Source organism: Triturus cristatus, chromosome 11, assembly GCF_964204655.1.
Source record: "Triturus cristatus chromosome 11, aTriCri1.1, whole genome shotgun sequence".
Taxonomy (NCBI): Eukaryota; Metazoa; Chordata; class Amphibia; order Caudata; family Salamandridae; genus Triturus; species Triturus cristatus.
Window position 1 is genome coordinate 1,048,228,760 of NC_140594.1, and position 19,939 is coordinate 1,048,248,698.

The 19,939-nt window shown below is 48.2% G+C and overlaps 1 protein-coding gene across 1 annotated transcript in view; it reads left to right on the forward strand.

Moving 5' to 3' along the window:
• Positions 1-19,939, forward strand: part of LOC146785925 (uncharacterized) — a 239,863-nt gene that overhangs the window by 61,296 nt on the left and 158,628 nt on the right. The window contains exon 4 of the mRNA XM_085635323.1: positions 15,534-15,697. Coding sequence (XP_085491449.1) covers positions 15,534-15,697 — 164 coding nt within the window. The remainder of the gene's footprint in view (positions 1-15,533; positions 15,698-19,939) is intronic.

Genomic DNA, 19,939 nt, shown 5'->3' on the forward strand with positions numbered 1-19,939 from the left:
ATCTTGACAAATTGCTGACAATACAGTCCAACGTAAGTTTAAGTTAAGTTTAAGTTAAAAAAATTGTATAGCGCACTACTCACCCGGAGGGTCTCAAGGCGCTTGAGGGGGGGGGAGGTTCGTTATTTATCAAATAGCCAAGTTTTGAGTTGTTTTCTGAAGGAGAGGTGGTTTTGTGTGAGGCGGAGGTGGGTGGGGAGTGAGTTCCAGGTTTTGGCCGCTAAGTAGGAGAAAGATCTTCCTCCCATGGTTGTTTTTCGGATGCGTGGAATTGCGGCGAGGGCTTGATTGGACGATCGTAGTTGGCGGGTGGGGGTGTAAAAGGTCAGGCGCGTGTTGAGGTATTTGGGTCCTAGGTCGTAGAGGGCTTTGTGCGCGTGGGTGAGGAGGCGGAACGTAATTCTCTTGTTGACGGGGAGCCAATGAAGGTCTTTCAGGTGACTGGATATGTGATTGTGGCGGGGTAAGTCGAGGATGAGTCTTGCGGAGGCGTTCTGAATGCGTTGGAGTTTTTTCTGTAGTTTGGCTGTGGTTCCGGTGTAGAGGGTGTTTCCGTAGTCCAGTCGGCTTGTGACCAGTGCATGGGTGACCGTCTTCCTTGTTTCGGTGGGGATCCATCGATAGATCTTTCGGAGCATGCGTAGGATGTTAAAGCATGATGATGAGACGGCGTTGACTTGTCTGGTCATCGAGAGGGAGGAGTCTAGGATGAATCCCAGGTTGCGAGCATGGTCCGTTGGTTTAGGTGCGCTGCCTAGGGCCGGTGGCCACCATGAGTCGTCCCAAGCGGAGGGTGATGATCCTAGGATGAGGACTTCCGTCTTGTCTGAGTTCAGTTTTAAACGGCTGTTCTTCATCCATTCGGCTACGTCTTTTATCCCTTCATGTAGGTTGTTTTTGGCGGTGTTTGGGTCTTTGGTGAGGGAGAGGATTAGTTGGGTGTCGTCAGCGTAGGAGATGATGTTGAGGTTGTGCTGGCGTTCGATGGATGCGAGGGGACTCATGTAGACGTTGAAGAGGGTAGGGCTGAGTGATGAACCTTGTGGTACGCTGCAGATGACTTCGGTGGCCTCTGATCTGAAAGGGGGGAGGCGGACTCTCTGAGTTCTTCCGGTTAGGAATATGATCCAATCCAATGCTTTTCCTTGTATCCCGACGTTGCTGAGGCGTTGTATCAAGGTGCTGTGACAGACTGTGTCGAACGCCGCGGAGAGGTCCAGGAGGATAAGGGCAGCTGTTTCCCCATTGTCGAGTAATGTTCGGATGTCGTCTGTGGCTGTGATGAGGGCAGTCTCGGTGCTGTGTTTGGCTCAGAAGCCGGACTGTGAGGGGTCGAGAGAGTTGTTGGACTCGAGGAAGGCGGCGAGCTGAGTGTTGACGGCCTTCTCTATGACTTTGGCAGGGAAAGGGAGGAGCGAGATGGGGCGGTAGTTCTTGAGTTCAGTGGGGTCTGCCGTAGGTTTCTTCAGGAGGGCACTGAGTTCGGCATGTTTCCAGCTTTCCGGGAAGGTAGCGGTGTCGAGGGAGCAGTTAATGATATCCCGGAGTTGGGGTGCGATGATTGAGTCGGCCTTGTTGAAGATGTGGTGAGGGCATGGGTCGGTTGGGGATCCGGAGTGAATGGAGTTCATCAAGCGGATGGTGTCCTCGATGTTGATAGGGTTCCAGGCGCAAAGGGTGGTGGTGGGGCGTTTCAGTTCGGTAGTGAGGGGAGTGGGCTGGTCGCCGAAGCTGTTATGTATGTCAGCGATCTTGCTGTGGAAGAACGAGGCTAGAGAGTCGCAGAGGTCTTGGGAAGGTGTGATGTCGTTGGTGTCGGCGCTGGGATTGGTAAGTTCTTTGAAAATGCTGAAGAGTTCCTTGCTCTTGTGGGCGTTGTTGTCGAGTCGATCCTTGAATGCTGATTTCTTGGTGGATCGGATCAGTTGGTGGTGTTTGTGGGAGGCGTCCTTGAGGGAGGTCATGTTGTCTGTGGTTGGGTTTTTTCGCCAGGCTTTCTCAAGGGTGCGGCAGTTCTTTTTGGAGTTCTTGAGGTCGTCGTTGAACCAGGAGGCTTTTTTGTTATTTGGCTTGTTGTGTTGCTTTTTCAAGGGTGCTAATTCGTCAGCGCAGTGGGTGATCCATAGTGCGAGATTGGTGGCTGCTTGATTTGGGTCCGATGATTTGGCGGGGAGGTTTTGGCTTAGCGATGTGGTGAGCTGGTCGGTGGTAAGTTTTTTCCAGTTTCTGCGGGGGACTTGTTGTGGGTGGTGGTGGGTGGTGGTCTTACTGAAGCTGAAGAGAACCCAGTTGCGGTCTGTCCAGTGGAGTTCTATGACGTGATTGAAGGAGACGTGCTTGCTGGAGGAGAAGATTGGGTCGAGTGTGTGACCGGCGTAGTGGGTGGGGGTGTTTACCAGTTGTTTGAGTCTGAGATTGGCGAGGTTGTCCAGAAGGGTGGTGGTGTTGTTGTCGTTGTTGTTCTCCAGGTGGAAGTTGAGGTCCCCTAGTAGAATGTAGTCTTCGGAGGGGAGAGCGTGTGGGTTGATGAAGTCAGTGATGTCTTCGCTGAATTGTGTGCGGGGTCCTGGTGGTCTGTAGATGAGGGTGCCTCTAAGTGTGGTTTTGGGGTCGGTGTGTATCTGGAAGTGGAGGTGTTCGGCGGCTGTGAGGGTGTCGTTTGAGCTGGTTGAGATGCGGATGGTGTTCTTGTGGACGATGGCGATGCCTCCTCCTGTCTGGTTGATGCAGTCTTTTCGGATGATTTTGTAGCCGTCCGGGATGGCTATGGCGATGTCGGGCGCAGATGAGGCATTCATCCAGGTTTCTGTAAGGAAGGAGACGTCCGGCGTGGTGTTGTCTAGTAGGTTCCATAGTTCAATGGCGTGTTTGTGGACCGAGCGGGTATTGAGCAGGATGCACTTTAGGTGGTTGTTGTTAGAGCTCTGTTTGGCGTGTGTGGATGTAGTGTGGGTCTTGATGCAGTCGAACTTGCAGGATTGGCAGGTGAAAGGTCCATGAGTGCATCCTGGGGCGGCTTCGTAACAGTCGGGGAGACGGCCGGTGTTGAGTGCGGAGAGGGTTGCTGCGTCGTAAGTTAGGCGGGTGGAGTGTGTTACGCGGGGGCCAGGGGGTCTGGCGCTGGGCGCGGTCCAGGCGCAGACGGGCGTAGACGGCTTACCATTGGCGCGCCTTCGGCGTGCATAGGGCGCGTCCGCTGCGCGTGGACGCTGCGCGTCGGTGCATCTGTCATAAATGGATAGTGGAGGGGGGCGGAGCAAGGGACGCTCAGCTGGGAGGCGGGAGCGGGGTGGAGAGACTGGCACAACAACAAAATGGCAGCACAAAAAAAAGCGAAACAGGACGAGATTGGGGCACAATCGGAATAACGCTGTGATATGGGCAGTGGTAAATCAGGCAAATCAGGCACAAATAATGTTACAGGCAATGCGAGCAGTGCACAATTAATAATTAACCAATGAGCAGTGAGCAGTATAGTGCTACGATACCAAGCAGCAATGAGCAGTATAGCGCTACGATACCAAGCAGCAATGAGCAGAGAGCAGTATAGCGCTACGATACCAAGCAGCAAAGAGCAGTGAGCAGTATAGCGCTACGATGTCAGGATGGTCAGGGAGCGTGAGGAGCGACCGCTTCTGAGGAAGTCAGGACGGTCACAGCGCTTGACCAAACGGGCCGATTCTTATCTATCAGTGGGAGGGACGCTCAGCTGGGAGGCGGGAGCGGGGCGGAGAGACTGGCACAACAACAAAATGGCAGCACAAACAAAAGCGAAACAGGACGAGATTGGGGCACAATCGGAATAACGCTGTGATATGGGCAGTGGTAAATCAGGCAAATCAGGCACAAATAATGTTACAGGCAATGCGAGCAGTGCACATTTAATAATTAACCAATGAGCAGTGAGCAGTATAGCGCTATGATACCAAGCAGCAATGAGCAGTATAGCGCTACGATACCAAGCAGCAATGAGCAGAGAGCAGTATAGCGCTACGATACCAAGCAGCAAAGAGCAGTGAGCAGTATAGCGCTACGATGTCAGGATGGTCAGAGAGCGTGAGGAGCGACCGCTTCTGAGGAATTCAGGACGGTCATTTGCTGAGTGTTTTTGAATGATCCAATGGTTGACCAGTGGGACAACTAGCATATTCTTTTGAATCCTTGAGTGGTGTTGGATTATCCGTTGACATACTTCTTGATTGTTTTTCCAATATACAATTTATCACACGGACAAACCACCCAATACACAAACATTTTGGTTTTGCACTTCAGGGATGTATTTTGTTACCAAATCACATTTTGGGGTATAAATTGAGAGCCCTCAATAGTCGTATTGCAACAAATGCATATTCCGCATTTGTGATGTCCTTTAATAGGTGGAATGTTACAAACTTGTCTTAAAGTGCTTCTTGCTAATGGTGATGGGATCGAAGTACAAACTATTTGTTTTTTTATACAGTGCTCCTTTTTTAACACAAATAGTGTTTTTGAAGGATTGGTCCAGTTTGGAAATAAAATGCAAATTTTTATTTCTGATCTTTTTAAGATGATTAGATTTTGTGCAATACGTCAATATGAACACTATACGTTCAGATTTTGGACAAAACTTTTCATCTCAAAATTCCTTCCACGGGGTCCACCATGCTCTCTTCATTGAATGTTTCAGTAATTTTTTTCAATTTCTCAATCAGATTATTGGTGTGGAAAAAATAACCTGATTTGCTGGAACAATTATGTCTAATCCTTAAAAACTGGGCAAATGGCAAATTGTCATGTAGACTGCGATGGTGATGACATGAATAATGTAAAGTCTTATTTCTGCCTGTTAGCTTAGAACGTGTATTAATTGTCCATTTGTTGCAATCACTTCCACATCCAGAAATGTATTCTTCGAGAAATCCTGATGAAAACTGAACTTACTATCCTGTGTCCTTACGATAAGCCAGTAATGGAATTGATGAAGTGTGTCATCTTGTCCTGTCCAAATAGAAAAAATATCATCAATAAATCTTGCCCATTTAGCAATCTAATGTAGAAATGGATTAATTTGAAAAATGTAATGATCTTCAAATTTAGCCATGTACAACACAGCTAGCACAAAAGCCCATGGCCGTCCTCTTTATCTAGGAAAAAATGTCTTTGCCAAATTTAAAATAATTCTTTTTAAGTGCAAATCTGGCTAAGTCCATGATAAACTTTGTGGCTACCTGAGATGGTCTAGGTCTCATGTCCCAAAAATATTCTATAGTCCATCTTCTAAAGGTATCTGAGTATATAAGGAGACAATGTCAAATATGATGAATTTCTGAAACTTCCACTTTGTTGATGAAGTCCATAGTGTCTCTTAAATATGAAGGCACTTCTTCTAAGAATGGTTTAAGGGACATATCTACATACTTGGCTATTGGTTCAAGCACAGAATCACATCCAGAACTATTGGACATCCTGGGGAAGTTGTTTGGTTTTTGTGCAATTTAGGAAGTAAATATAGTACTGGCGGGGGGCATGGCTTGCTAAGCCAAGATGGTGGACGCACTTTAAGAGTGCTCCAGGACCCCTACGCCATCTGCCCGATATCCTTACCTGAATCGAGCCATCCAGCGGTGTACTTTGCTGTGCATGTTGCGTAGCAGCTCTGGCTGCACCCGCAGGACTTTTGGATCTTCGCTGAGCCGTCCTGTTGCCGAAAACCAGGGCATCGCGCCTCGCTCGCATAATGGCGGCCCCTCTCTGGTGATTGCGGCGCTGGATGCCCTTGAGGTGCCCTTCCCGGATCCGAGTGTGCTGCTGTGGTGAGGGGTACACCTTGGCCGCATGTCCTGAGGAGAAGCGGCTGCCGGCCTGACGGACTCTTCCCCTCGCCGCCTGGTGTTCCTTGGTCGCTGCTGGCGGGGGCAGACCTGTGAGGGAGGAGCTTCGGCGGCCCTCCCGACGGCACTGCGGCGGCCTCGGCTGCCATATTGGGCAGCGCGGGTGAGAGATAGAGGCCGCGCTCCCACTGTGACAGGGAGATCAGAGGCAGAATCCGGGGCCACAGTTCCGGTGCCTGTTGAGCAGGTGAGCCCCGGCGGGGATCCGGGATGGCTGTTGGGTGCCCCCCCCCCGGGCAGCGGTCGCCTCATCCCTCGCCTTTCCCCCTGAAGAGTTGTCTGCCAGCATCTGCCCTGGTCCGGGCCCATGCTGACTCCCTGGAGGGGCGGATCGCTGGTTCTGGCCCCCCCTTGCTGCACGCCTTCCCGGGTAACCCTCTGGCTCCACTGGATGGTCTTTGGGACTCGTGAGGGTTCTTAGCCCTGGTGTGGGGTGTTCACGGTTCCGGGTCCCTCGGCCTGGTCCCCGAGCTCTCGGCGGCGGTGGGATTGCCCGGCAATTATGGGGAGGGACAAGGGCCCCAAGCCCACACAGGCCCCCACTCAAACGAAGATGGACCGGTTCACCACCTCCGACTATGAACCCCCTGGGCAGGCGGCCGGGCCTCCCCACCAACCCCAGGACAGGGATCTGAATACCATTCTACAGGCAATCAGTGCCTCACAGGCGTCCGTTGAGAAGAAGATCGAAAAATCAAGGTGGGCGTCTCACCCCTCCGACAAGACCTCCGCAACGCCACCGCGCGACTCGCGGAGGCCGAATCCCGCCTATCCACAGTAGAGGACGACATCTCACACTTGAAGGAGCAGGTAGCTCACATCAGCACCCGCACCAAGGAACTCCACCGGCGTGGTGAAGATGCTGAAAATCGCGCACGTCGCAATGATCTCCGCCTGGTGGGGTTTCCCGAAGGAGTTGAGTCGAGTCATGTCGCTGCCTTCGTCGAGGCCTGGTTTACATCATGGATGCCCAAAGATGCTCTCTCTACCTGGTTCGTGGTTGAGAGAGCCCACCGTTCTCTGGCTCCCAGGCCGCCCTCCGGAGCTCCATATAGCCCCATCATACTGAAAATCCTTAATTTTAAAGACCGGGATGCCATTCTGCGAGCAGCCCGGGCCCATGGTCCCCTCAGGTTCCAGAACCATACAGTTATGCTATTCCCGGACTACACCAGGGAGGTGGAAGATCTCCGTCGTTCGTACACGGACGTTAAAAAGAAACTGCGTGCCCTGGGCCTACAATACCAGCTTCAGTTCCCTGCACGCCTCCGGGTCATCTTTCAAAACAAAGCTCAATTTTTCCCAGGCGGCATGGACATGGCTGATGGAAGAATGTCCCCTCCGCCAGAGGCAGGAACCTTCCCTGGGCCCTGCGGGCTCCCAATCCGTGAGGCCGCAGTTGCCAGGGCGCCAGTGACCCACGCACTTCTGCAGGGGGCTCCGGTCTTGGGCAGCGGCATCCAGGTCCGCAAGCATGGCAACCCATGGACTCCAGGACTCGTCCTGCCAGTCAGGCTCTCCACACCGTACCAGGCACCTATCTGGTGACGAGCTACTGGGGATATCCTCATTGCCGACCCGGGGGGGTTCCCCCAGGCTTGACTCGGACCTCTCACGTACTCCCACTCTCTGAGGTCCCATTGAGCTAGGTCTGCTGCTTCTCGGTTACTAGGTGGGATTCTCTCCTGACGAAGATCTTGAACATTGGTAGAGTGTCACGCTCACCCCCTAGTTCCATTGGCCGATTCACGGTTCATCCGTCCACATGGAGGCGTCCTCCACGCAACCAACCCGAGCGTTTTAGTTTGGTTACTGTTACAATGGGGGATCGACAGATACTTCCGTTCCTGAAGTGTAGGGAGGGGGGAGGGGGGAAAGTTCGGTACTGGTTTTTCCTTAGGTTGTTGTTGCTTTTGTTGTTTTTTCTTTTCAGCTCCCACGGATCCTCTCGCGCCGACCCACCAGGGGCCAGGCACGAGCTCCAGGCATGTGCTCACCCGCTCAGAGGTCTGCTTCCACATGCGCTCCCACGTCCCTGTAGGGATGCACGACCCAGATCCATGTTCCACCCGCCATGACTGACACAATTACTCCTAGGGCATCCCTTCACGTTTTATCGTGGAATGTTAACAGTCTCTTGGACCGGGTTAAACGTACTGCGGTCCTGCGCTATGCGCAGCGGCTTGGCATAGACATCCTCTTACTTCAAGAGACGCACCTAATGGGTAACTGTTGCCCCTTCCTGGCACGCTACGGGTACGACAGTGTGGCATTCGGGCTTCTCTAGGGGTTCCTGAGGGGTGGCTATCCTCCTAAAACGCACTCTGCCCTTTGTACTCACACAGGTCTTTCACGACCCTCATGGCTTATCGGTGACCCTTTACGACTTGCTGGCTGGCTCCCCCCTCCACCTTATGTCCATCTACTCCCCCCGCCCCCCTCGATGCTGGCTGTTACCCTTAAACACACTGCGGCCCGCCTGTACGCTTTGCCTCTCCGACCTACTATCATTGGAGGTGACTTTAATGCGGTCTCCTTTCCGGCCGTTGATACAACGGGCCCTCCCTCCACCACTAGATTGGCACAGGCGAAACAGCTACGGAGCTGGTCCGAGTCTCTGGGCTTATGTGATGCGTGGCGCACCTGGCACCCCCGTACCGCCCAATTTACCCATACCTCTGCAGCGCACCACACACAGGCATGCATAGATGCGATCTTCGTCCCCTCAGTTGACTGCTCTGGGATTGTAGATGTCCGGATCCTTCCTAGGGGGATTTCTGACCACTCCCCAGTGCTTCTTAGTGCAGGGGCTCCCCCCCCTCTGCCGGCCAAACATGGAGAATGAATGCCTGGTTCCTCCAGGATAGAGAATTCAAAAAGGTGGTGGGGACGGAACTCAAGCAATACTTCCTTACCAACGATGGCTCGGTGGCTTCCCCGGGTACCTTATGGGAGGCGGGAAAGGCTACCATTTGGGGTGTTGCAAAGGGTCAGCTTCGGAGTCAGAGACAGGTGCCGTTGCAGGAAATTACCTCGTGGAAGGCACAGGCGCTCCGCCTTGAGCAATCCCTTTCCCTATCCGACGACGCGGTCCAGGTCCGACAACTCGCCCATCTTTGGGCCGAGATCAGGCAGTTATCCCTAGATGCTGCTAAGCTCCTTTGGAGATCGTCAAAGGCAAGAGTATACGGCTGGAAGATAAAAACGGTACGATCCTGCATCGCCTGGCCACATATCCTAGAGCCAACCGCATTATCCCCGAGGTAGTGGACGACGAGGGTGCAGTGCACAGCGCTCCACTGGTGATGGCCCATGTCTTTGCCCGTTATTACCAATGACTCTACGCGGCGCGGACCACTGGTATATCCCTCTCAGCCTTCCTCGAGCAAGGACAAGTGCGTCTCCCTCGGCTGACTCCCATCGCTCAGAAGGACCTAGACCGCCCCATTTCTCAGGAAGAAATTGACGCAGCAATCTCCCTCGTCTCATCGGGCAAGACCCCGGGCCAAGAATACTATGCGTTATATCAGGAGACTCTTGTACCCCGCTTGGCCGATCTATTTGAGGAAGCTTTGGAGAAAGGTTCCTTCCCATCCGAGATGGACATCGCCACCATCGTGGTCCTACCGAAATCCCAGCCGCATTCCCGTCACTGCGCAGACTATCTCCCCATCTCCCTTATCAACACGAAGATTAAGTTGTATGCTGCCGTACTCGCTCAGCGACTGAAGCCATATCTGTCCCTGCTGGTTCACCCCGATCAATGTGGCTTTATGCCCAGGCGTGGGACCAGGCACAAACTTCGGAGGTTACAGCTGGCTCTGGCCCACCGGCACCTCCTCACTCCATACCTAGCACTCCTTTTTATAGACTTCGAAAAAGTCTTTGATTCGGTGGACTGGGTATACCTATTGGATGTGCTGTCTGAGATTGGGTTTGGGCCCCACTTTCGGGCTCTGGTCCGTGTCCTTTACACTCACACACGAGCGCGAATGTTGGTTAATGGAGTGCTATCTGAGGCTTTCCCTATTACCAGGGGGACAAGGCAGGGCTGTCCTCCTTCCCCCCTGCTCTTCGCCCTGGCGATGGAGCCCCTGGTCTCTCGGGTGCGAGCTGACGATTGCGTCTACGGCTCGGAGTGGCCCAATACAGAGGCGGACAAGATTGCCCTATATGCCGATGATGTCCTGGTCTTTCTGGCCGAAGCTGCTGTATCCGGGCCACGGCGCCTTCAGATCTTATAGTCCTTGGACAAGCATCTGGGGTCCGGCTGAGTCCCAGGAAATCGGCACTGGTCCCACTGCAGCTGTCCAGGGACTGTTACGATTGGCAATCCACCATACCGCTTTGGCGTCAATCGGTCAAAAATTTGGGGATTTGGGTCACCCCTCTTCCCGAACTGGGATGGTCTCTTAATGTAGCCCCATTGGTAAAGAAGGCCAAGGAGGACCTTCAAAAATGGAAGACGCTACCTCTGAATCCCCTTAGGAGGGTTGCCCTGTTCAAAATGATGATCCTTCCCAGATTCCTCTATGTCCTTCAGAATGCCCCTTTCTGCTTCTCTAGAACCTGGTTCAGGAAACTGGATAGTCTCGCCACTAAATTTCTTTGGAATGGGGGAGGGCGAGCTTGGCTTTGACCACCTGCCAGATCCCCTCCTTCGATGGGGGTATGGGGATGACGCATCTGTACCTTTACTTTTTGGCTGCGCGTCTCCTAGTTATCCACGATTGGTTCAACGGGGGCTGTTCCGACCCAGCCTATCGGCTTGAGCTGAGCGAACTGGGCCTACCCAAAATCCAATGATGTACGGGGGAACCATTCCGTCTCAGTTGCCTGACGCGACACGTTCCGTGCTGCTAGCCTGGCAGGCTTCTCTATGCCACACCCGCTGGACGCGTAGGCTGACCCAATGCACACCCCTCTGGCAGGGAACATGGCTTCATGAGGTTAGTGGGCTGCAGGGGTTTAAATCGCGGGACCTTATCGGAATTTCCCAACTTGGGGATGTCTGGGCCAATGGCCACTTGCGTTCATTTCAAGAACTCCGGGCCCGTTACTCCCTTCATTCATCCCAATTCTATAGATATCTGCAGCTGAGGCACGCCCTCCACACACATCTCACAGGTGAGACCAGGCTCTTCTGAGCCCTTCCGAGGCGCAAACTAAGTTGGAAGACTTGGGCAAAGGGGGTATCTCCCGCATTTACTCTTGTAAATAACACTCCCACTTCGCTGGACAAGTTGTGGGACCAATGGGTGGAGTGGGTGGGCCCTCTCGACGAGGCACTTTGGCGGGACGCCCTTATGGCACCAGAGATGATTGCAGCTTCCGCCAAGCTCAGGTTGATCCAGCTATACTACCTGCATGCCACCTACCTCACGCCCGTGCGACTTCATCGTGTGGGCCCGTGCCCAAAAGCGTCCTGCGCTAGGTGCGGCCACGCTCCTGCTGATTTCTTCCACGTGGTATGGTCGTACCCCAACCTGCCGCGATTCTGGGGATCTATTGAAGATGAGCTTACGGAGGTTTTGGGATGGACGGTTCCCCATGACCCATGTCACTCCTTACTGGGGATCACAGATGGGTTGGATGGGACCAGAAATGAAAAGATATTCTTAAACACGGCCATGATTGTAGCCAAGCGCGACATAGCGGCGGCATGGAAAGGCCCTGACCCACCGGAGCCTGGGAGATGGCGTGGGGGGGTGGACTGGTGCGCAACCCAAGAAAGAACCCTGTACATGGCAAGAGGATGTCCCAAGAAGTACCGTAGGGTGTGTTGCAAATGGCTGGGTACCGTGGAATGACCACTATGCTATGTTAAACTTCTGTGCTTGTGTACGCCTGATGGGGCAGGGTATCGTGGGATGTCATGCTTCTGTAAATGTCTATGATTTATTGTGCTCCGTGGTCTTGCTGATCTTCCGTTCCTTTTACGTTTTGTTGTGTGTAATTTCTCCCAAAACAATAAAAATTTGTTTATCAAAACAATATATAGTACTGGCATTTGTGGATTTGTGTTTTTTTTTAAACCCATACTCTTTCAATCCATTGAGGCCTTGGCCAAAACCTTGTTTGAGTATTTCTGCAATTTATCCCTTGATTTCTTTTTGGGGGATCCTTGAATTTTTCTTGTAAAATTCTTCATTAAATACTAGTCTTTCTCCTTCTCTTTTATAGTCTTCCATGGACCAAAGAATGATAGCACCGCCTTTGTCCGCCGGCTTGATTACGATTGAAGAACAATTTTTAATGTAGTCAATGCTTCCCTTTGTTCTGTAGAGATATCATAGTTTACCTAGGTTTTTTTCTTTTTTATATCCTGAATGGCTGATAGCACTGTATGTTCAAAGGTTATCACCTCCTTGGGAATTGTTGCCGGTGGTGGACTAAAAGATGATTTGTTTCTCAGATCTGTTACTTCCTTATTAGGCGGGAATTCATTATGAAGAAAAGATGCTTTGAGTCGAATTTTTCTGCAAAATTCTAAAACCTCTGTCTTCATTTTTACAAAATTAGTATGTCTCATTGGTACAAAGGAGAGACCTTGTCAGTGGTCTATTTGAAAGATTAAAGATGAAGGATCTCACTGTTTTTTGTAAAATTGTCATCGCATTGTCATTTCCCACAGTAGATTTGCAAGCCCTGTCCTCTATGGAGGCTTCTCCCTTAAAAAGAGAAAGCTGCTGATTGGTTCCTTATCTGTTGATTCTGGTTTGAAGTACCTTCTCCTGTATCTGATTCCCCTGTTGAGAAAGAGGAAGTATCCAAAAAAGAGATGAATTTTTTCTTTGATCTCGCCTAATATTGTGGCAGAAATCCAAAAAGAGATGAATTTTTTCTTTGATCTCGCCTGATATTCTGGCAGAAATCTACTTGAGTCAGTTTGAGTGTAAAAATCAGTTTGTAAGTAGGGATAGACTGCTTCTAAATTGAAATTATTTTTATCCTTTTCAAATTAGATGTTTTATGATTTACAGTAAAATCTTGAAACTCAGCAATCTCTTTTTCAATTTTACTGAACAAAGCTTCAACATCAGTTATTGATTGATTATCATTAATCTCTTGCTCGAGGCTCTGAATCTCTTCCAGTTGTTTGGACAACCTCTGTGCAGTTTCAATGGTCAATACAATCACATCCATACTGCACTTTGCACCTATACAACTATATCCTTTTTTATATAATGGATCCTCTGTAAAAACCACAGGAATATTACATATCTGTAATCCCCATGGTATAGTACCCACTTTCAGATATTCTAATAAAAGATGTCCATGTAACTCCATTCTAAACTGTTTCTTTTTTAATCTCATTAATTTTTCAGATTCATTCTGTTTCACAGTAGAACTCAAATACACAGAGGTAACTAATGATGGTGTGGTAATCAATCTTTGAATGTGATCTTCTGTATATAAAAACATATCTTGTTCTGTCATGTTTTGGTCACAACAACAACAAAGGTTCAACCTCTTGTTTGCCCCACATTGAGTGGAAATTACTTCTGGTGGGGAATTTAGATTTTTAGAGGAATCCCGTTGACAAAATTATCAATACTTTTTGAATACTACTGGAGTTTAGAGCCATTAGATCTTTCAGTTTTATAGGGGCTGTCTATTCTCCCTGATCTCAGTAGAAGCACTGTTTGGTTTTGGCCCATTTTATTAGGAGCTAGAAATTAAAGAAAATATAATAAACTCCATAATGGAGTACAAAAAGTCAGAACTTCAGCAAAAGGAAATTCTTAAACTGAAATAAATTTTTTGTGTTTTATTGTCTAATTGTATACTTTTGTTGAATATGGATTGTTTTGCATTGATGGTGCACAACCAGAACATTGTTTTATGTTTTAGAGTATGTTGTAGTATATTTAAAAATAAAAAAAGTATTGATTATTTTATTAATGAGATCTCTCTAAAAATAAAAATTTGATCGAATAAATGGTGATCATGATAATGAAAGTGTTTAATCATGAATTTAAATGATGACGTGAAAGTGTGTCAGCACTGGCAGTTGTGAGGTTTGTGTACTTTTAGAAAGTGGGCATTTTCCTGCCCTCAGTCCCATAGTGCCATTAGCCTGGCCTGGGTCACATGGCTGGGTGTAACTAACAGTTGGGCTTTGTGAATTCCTCTCAGCCAATCACACAATCGAGGAATTAGGTGTGCCTTAATAGGCCAACTGCTGGCAGGATGGTGGACAGAGCTAAGCCCAGCCCCACTTACACCTGAATAGCTTGTGCTCTACCTCAACGCAAAGGGACAAATGACCCTGTATTGTCACTGCAGCCAGCTTGGAGACAGGGCAAGGGAGTCAGAAACTTTCATGCACTTTAAAGAACCTTTCCAGAAGCTTCTCCCACCTTCCATAAGAAGGGCACCAGGGTATAAAAATAGGACCTTCAGACCCATTCTTCAGTTTGCTAGCACCCTGCTGAGGGATTCTCAGAGGGTTGTCTGCTGCTGTGACTTGCTGTGCACTGTGTCTGCCAGACTGCAGCTCTAACTGGAAGGACTGTCCTGCTTCCTGAAGCTTGCCTTGAACCTTCATAGGCCAGGCCTGGTGTTAAGCCCTGCATGTGCACCTTCACCCAGGACTACCAGAAGCGACTCCAAGGACTAAATTGATGGCCTCCTTTTCAGAGACACAGGGACGTAACTGGCTCACACCATCTTTAACTCACAGCTAGACCCAGTCTGAGTGATTCCCCACCCCCCACAATGTGTCCTACCAGTCCAGGATCCTTGGTTGTTGTGCTGAAGGTGCCCAAAACTGAGGACCAAGTCACAACTTGGCCAAATAAGGCTCTGAGAACCAGGTAGTAACTGGGACCAACCTGCTTGTCTATCCGCCCGAGGTGCATTACCGGTCAGATTGACTTCCTAGTTTCTCCCACTATAGTATTCTACCCAGCAGAAAATATGTTTAAGTGGTCCTTTGCTAAAGGGGTATCCTATCTCGTGGCACTGTCTTTGACCATAGCCTTCTGTTTTGTCTCGCTGGAGTTTTTCAACATCCATTTCAGTGACTAAGTCTTAACGTACAAGCTTTCACCACTGCTCCAACCCAAAGCCATCCAATGGCGATGCTCCCTGCAGCCTTGCCCCATTAAACTTTACCTTATCAGACATTTTTATTCAAGAATTGTTACAAGTCTGAACATAAGAGCTGACAGGGATCAACTCACTTTTGTAATCCGAACCATGCTCCATCGCGTTCGGCATTAACTCTCGACTATGACCCTGTTTTGCACGACTAGATGTCAGCAGTTTGATATTTTAGGTTCTATTTTGAACCCTAAACTTTACAAATTGTTAACTTCAGTTGTACTGATTGGATTCTTGTTGCTTTGGTGTCAAATAATTTATTCAAATGTACTCTACTTTTCTGAATTGGTTGGGATTTTTCTTGTGTTGCATTTACACTTTCTTACTGTTTGTGTGTTGCAAAAATACCTTACATATTGCCTCTAAGTTAAGCCTAACTGCTTTTTGTGCCAAGCTACCTAGGGCAAAGCACAGGTTAATTTAGTGACTTTTTGTCGTTCACCCAGCAAGGGTTTGCAGCTGTTGTTTGACCATGGTTCACACTCCATTCAACCAAAAACTCAATTTCTCGCAGTAGTATTTTCTTGAACCTTAATTCTGTTTTTATTTTCACAGTTCCTTTACATTTACTTACTCGTGAATGCCCAGAGTGCCCATTATTAGCCACAGACAAAGCACCATATGAAGATAAAGCTAGAAGAATACTTGTGGAATACAACCGAAAAAGTAACAACACCAACTACTTCAAGGTTGATCAAATATTAGTGGCGACGAGTTTCGTAAGTATGAAACATCTGCTGACTAAATGATCAGACTGATAACCGCATGCATTGTAAATAATCATTAACTAAGTTTGGAAGTCCACATATCCATCTTCATAGGTTAATACACCGACTATCAAATGTTCACTCAAACAACATCATATACCAACAAATACACCATCATATGCCTTCACTCCCACTCTTAAAATGTATGTCAACCTTCATGTGGCAACACACCTACCATGATACCGACATCATTCATGTGAGTAATGATACCATGCCCTCAACACTTAGAACAAATTACATTTTGCAGTTTTGCCCTTACATATATGATTTACAATGAGATGTATGTCATGTGAAGTTTCTATAATCAAAGGCATTTAACCTAAGTTCGGATATAATGGCGTAAGTCATTAATTGAGTTAAAATAACACTGAATAGGTCCTATGACTGTTATCAAAGTGATTTTCTTCTGAAAATTCAATGCAACAAGCATTCTGTGAGACAGAAAGCAGTGTTTCCTGAAGTCAGTCACAAGTGTGAAGTGCACAATTTCAAAAATAAATAATAGCTTTTCTTTTCTTCTACTCTTGATACACTGATGTCTGACCATCAGTGCTGCAAATTACTGAAAATCATGCTCTCAGATACAATAGTCGCAATAGTGAAATTTGGTGCAGCATCAAACCCCTTTCCACTGCAAAAGGAGGCACAACATGATTTCACTGTTTCAAATTCTGTTTAAAATAACATTACACCCTCTTGTTTTGAGGGGAGAACTGGAGAATTGAGATGGCCATTACCAAAAATGTCATGTAGAAGTAGACCCCAACCTTTGTAAATGGTACATTAGTTTAATCTGTAACAGCACACCATTTCACTACACACCAAGACTAGCAATAGCTGACTAGTGATGGAATATTCATTATCACTACCTCATCTTCAGAATTTTCAGTACAATCATTTTACTCCACGGCTCAATATGCCTTTAATTAATAACTAAAGAAACCTAAAAGGAATTAGAATTTGGGCCAGATGTAGATATTGGCAAACTGCCTACTCTGTCACAACAGGTATGGATATCCTGTCAGCCAAAATCTAAATATATCCAGACGTGGGTCCCTTGCTCACTTTCCACTGGATTCAAGCTAGCCTGCCTGATGAGGGGTGTTACCACGAAACCGGTCCCAGGATGCTTGTTTCCGGTTCAGGGAAGACCTGGCTTGGCAGTACCGGTTGGACTGTTCCCATAAGGAACAGGGTCAAGACTGATTTGAATATGGCTGGGTCAGGACTGGGGTGGCGAAGTGAGCTAAAGAACGATGATGGATACACCCAGATCTGTGACTGGGAGTGAGTGTCTGAAACGTTTCAGCTCTCCGTCCATCATCTCCTTGTGTTTGCTTTGAGCCGACAAATAAATCCCATAGGATATAATAGGGTTTAGATTTTGGCAGACGGGATATCCATCCCCGTTGTGACAGAGTAACCCGTCCGCCAATATCTAAATTAGGCCCATAGTTCTTATGAACCAATAAGGAACAAAATAAATTATAGAGATGATAGACCAAACTTTTTTGCAAAATAAATTACACATTAATCAGAAAACTATGGGTAAAATGAATATTAAACATTATGTACTATATAACTTTTGAAGACCTTACTAAACAGTTAGACTTACAGAACACAACAAACTACGTGTTCCTTAAGATATGCAGGTATTCTTGCTTGCCTCCTGTATTTTCCTGATTTTTTTAAACAGAACTTTCAATGAGCCCTCTACACCTTCCTATCCCTTACATTTGACTAGGCTTCCAACTCTTCAATTTGTGTTTGCATCCATTCTGTTAAGAATCCAAATGCTTCTATCTTGTGTATTTACTGCAGTTCTGAACACTTTTATATGCTCAAATGGCTTCCGACTGGACTTTTTTTCCATCACTTTATCTCCCATCTTTATCTAGGTCAACTAAACTGTTGTGCAACCATCAAAGGACACCTTTCCATTTGTTTCTTCAATTCCTTCATTCTTCTTTCTCTGTTTTCACTCACATTCACCATCACTTTGCTCCAACTCCTCTGACCGGAAGGCATATTACTGTTAGCTTTCATAATTTAAACAACTCAATTAGAGAACTCAGAGTATTGGTATTGGGGTCAAACTATATTCAACATTTCTTTCAGACAACTCATCTCTCCAATTTCTTCATCCAGCATCTTAGAGGTTTGTATACCCTCCTTGATAGTCCTATTTAACCTTTCAAATATTACATTTCTGTCATGATGATATAATGCACTTCTTTTATGTCAAGTCAAATTGCTTTATTTCAATAACAAATATCATAAAAGCATCAGACAATGTTTTATAAAAAATAGAGTTTGAGCAAATAAAATCTATCATAAAAGACTTAGCTGGTACATGGTGTCTACTGGGCCAGAACATCATAACAGATGATGGGTGCCACTCCTCCTCCCGCGCCATTGTGAAGGCCTGCTGCTGCCACACTTATACTGATTCTTCCTCTGCAGTCTCCAGAGGCCTACTCATAATTTTATCTGCTACACCAGAGGAACCTGGCAAATGGTTGGGGGCACTGCTGCGCACCGTGGTGGTCATGAGGACTGCGGCTGGAGACAAGTTCTCTGTACTGTGGATTGGTGCCTCCATCTTTTCCACTCTCTCCGGCAGCACACCCATTTCTGCAACCCTGCGAGGAGTAAAAGGATATCAAGAGCTGTAGCTTCACGATGCAACGTTCACTTTCATAAACTTTGGAAGAGTGTGTTCTCCATTTAAATAACGCACGCAATGGAGGACAACAGCGGGGGTCTGCAGCACCGAGGAGATCGCTGCTGCACCATCGCCGTGAGGGCAACGGCCATCGTTATTTACAGCATAGACGCCCTCACTCCTTCACTTTGTTTGCCGTGAGGGGAACGGCTTCATTGGCTCTTTGGGACTGGGACTTCAATCACGGCAGAGCGCATCTGGAGGCGCGATTTAAACACCACCAACTCCCCGCAGACTGGAGGAGACTGGGCTGGGCCACCCCCGTTTCATCGGAGCTTAGCTGAACTGACTTGAAAAGGTGAACTTGTACTAACTCTGTTTTATCTCCCACGATGTCTGGCTAACACGATCATGGGGAAGCGAGTGGGCCAGTCGGCCCTAAGGCCCGACGCAACAAGTATTGATAGCATGCTGGAAAGAGCGGTTAGCATTGTGAGTAACGAGTTCGAACTGACTGAGAGGCGTCTTTCTCTTGGTTTGGGGGTATCCCCTCTCCCCCCCACTTCCCATTCTGGAGGGCGCCAACTCGAATAACAGTGCACCAGACAGATCTATTACCAGTTGTGCGGTTTCTGATGGAAACACTATATCCCAAGCTCCCTCCCAAGATGTGGTTATATTAGACACCCCGGTGGGCACTGAGGCAATTACTGGGGCAAAACGTTAAAGGAAGCCAGCAAAAGTGACAGTTGCTAAGAGGAAGCAGCCTAGCCGCCCTTGCTCATCTCGCTCAGTACTGAGCTCCTGGATACGCCCTCCACCTAATTCTTCAACAGTTGTTGCCCAGGTTCACACTCCAATTATTGACTCTTGCCACTCTATTGGAACTCAGACTGAGAGCGGCTTGCCTCTTTTTGAAAGTCAGGGCTGTAGCGAAGCTGTCATGGGTTATATTGTGGATACCGTTACTGAACATGTTAAAAGTGCACTTGACAGTTTCCTCGCCACTTTGAGAGAACATCTGCCCTTGCCTCAGCCTGAGCTCCCAAGCAAGACTCTTCCCACCCACACTGATTCTTTCGTGTCTAATGCTTTGGGAATGCCACTCATATCTTGTAACAATATGTCAACCTGTACAAATACCTTGACCGGCGCGACCAACTTGCATTGAGCGATTTATTTCTTGCGATATCTGTAATAAAATTAGGCTGCGTTTTGCACCTGAGGGCAATGGTGGAGAAAATGGCATCTTTGACAATGGTTGTGTAAATCTCCCACTTGCTAAGAACGTGACACGCACTACGCCCACTGTTAGTATCCCCATTGTGGCTCGTTCTAATATCCAGGATGCTGGCAGCATACCACGAGAGGGCGGTACTGATATTTCAATATCGTCAGACTCTTTGTGCAGCAGGGAGGTGCTAAATCTACCCCCAGAGGCGTGCCATTATGTCGTGGTCCTGGCAGGTGTGCCCCCATTAAGGCCAAATCAGACAGAATCATGGGAGCAATTACACCATAAGAGCTTA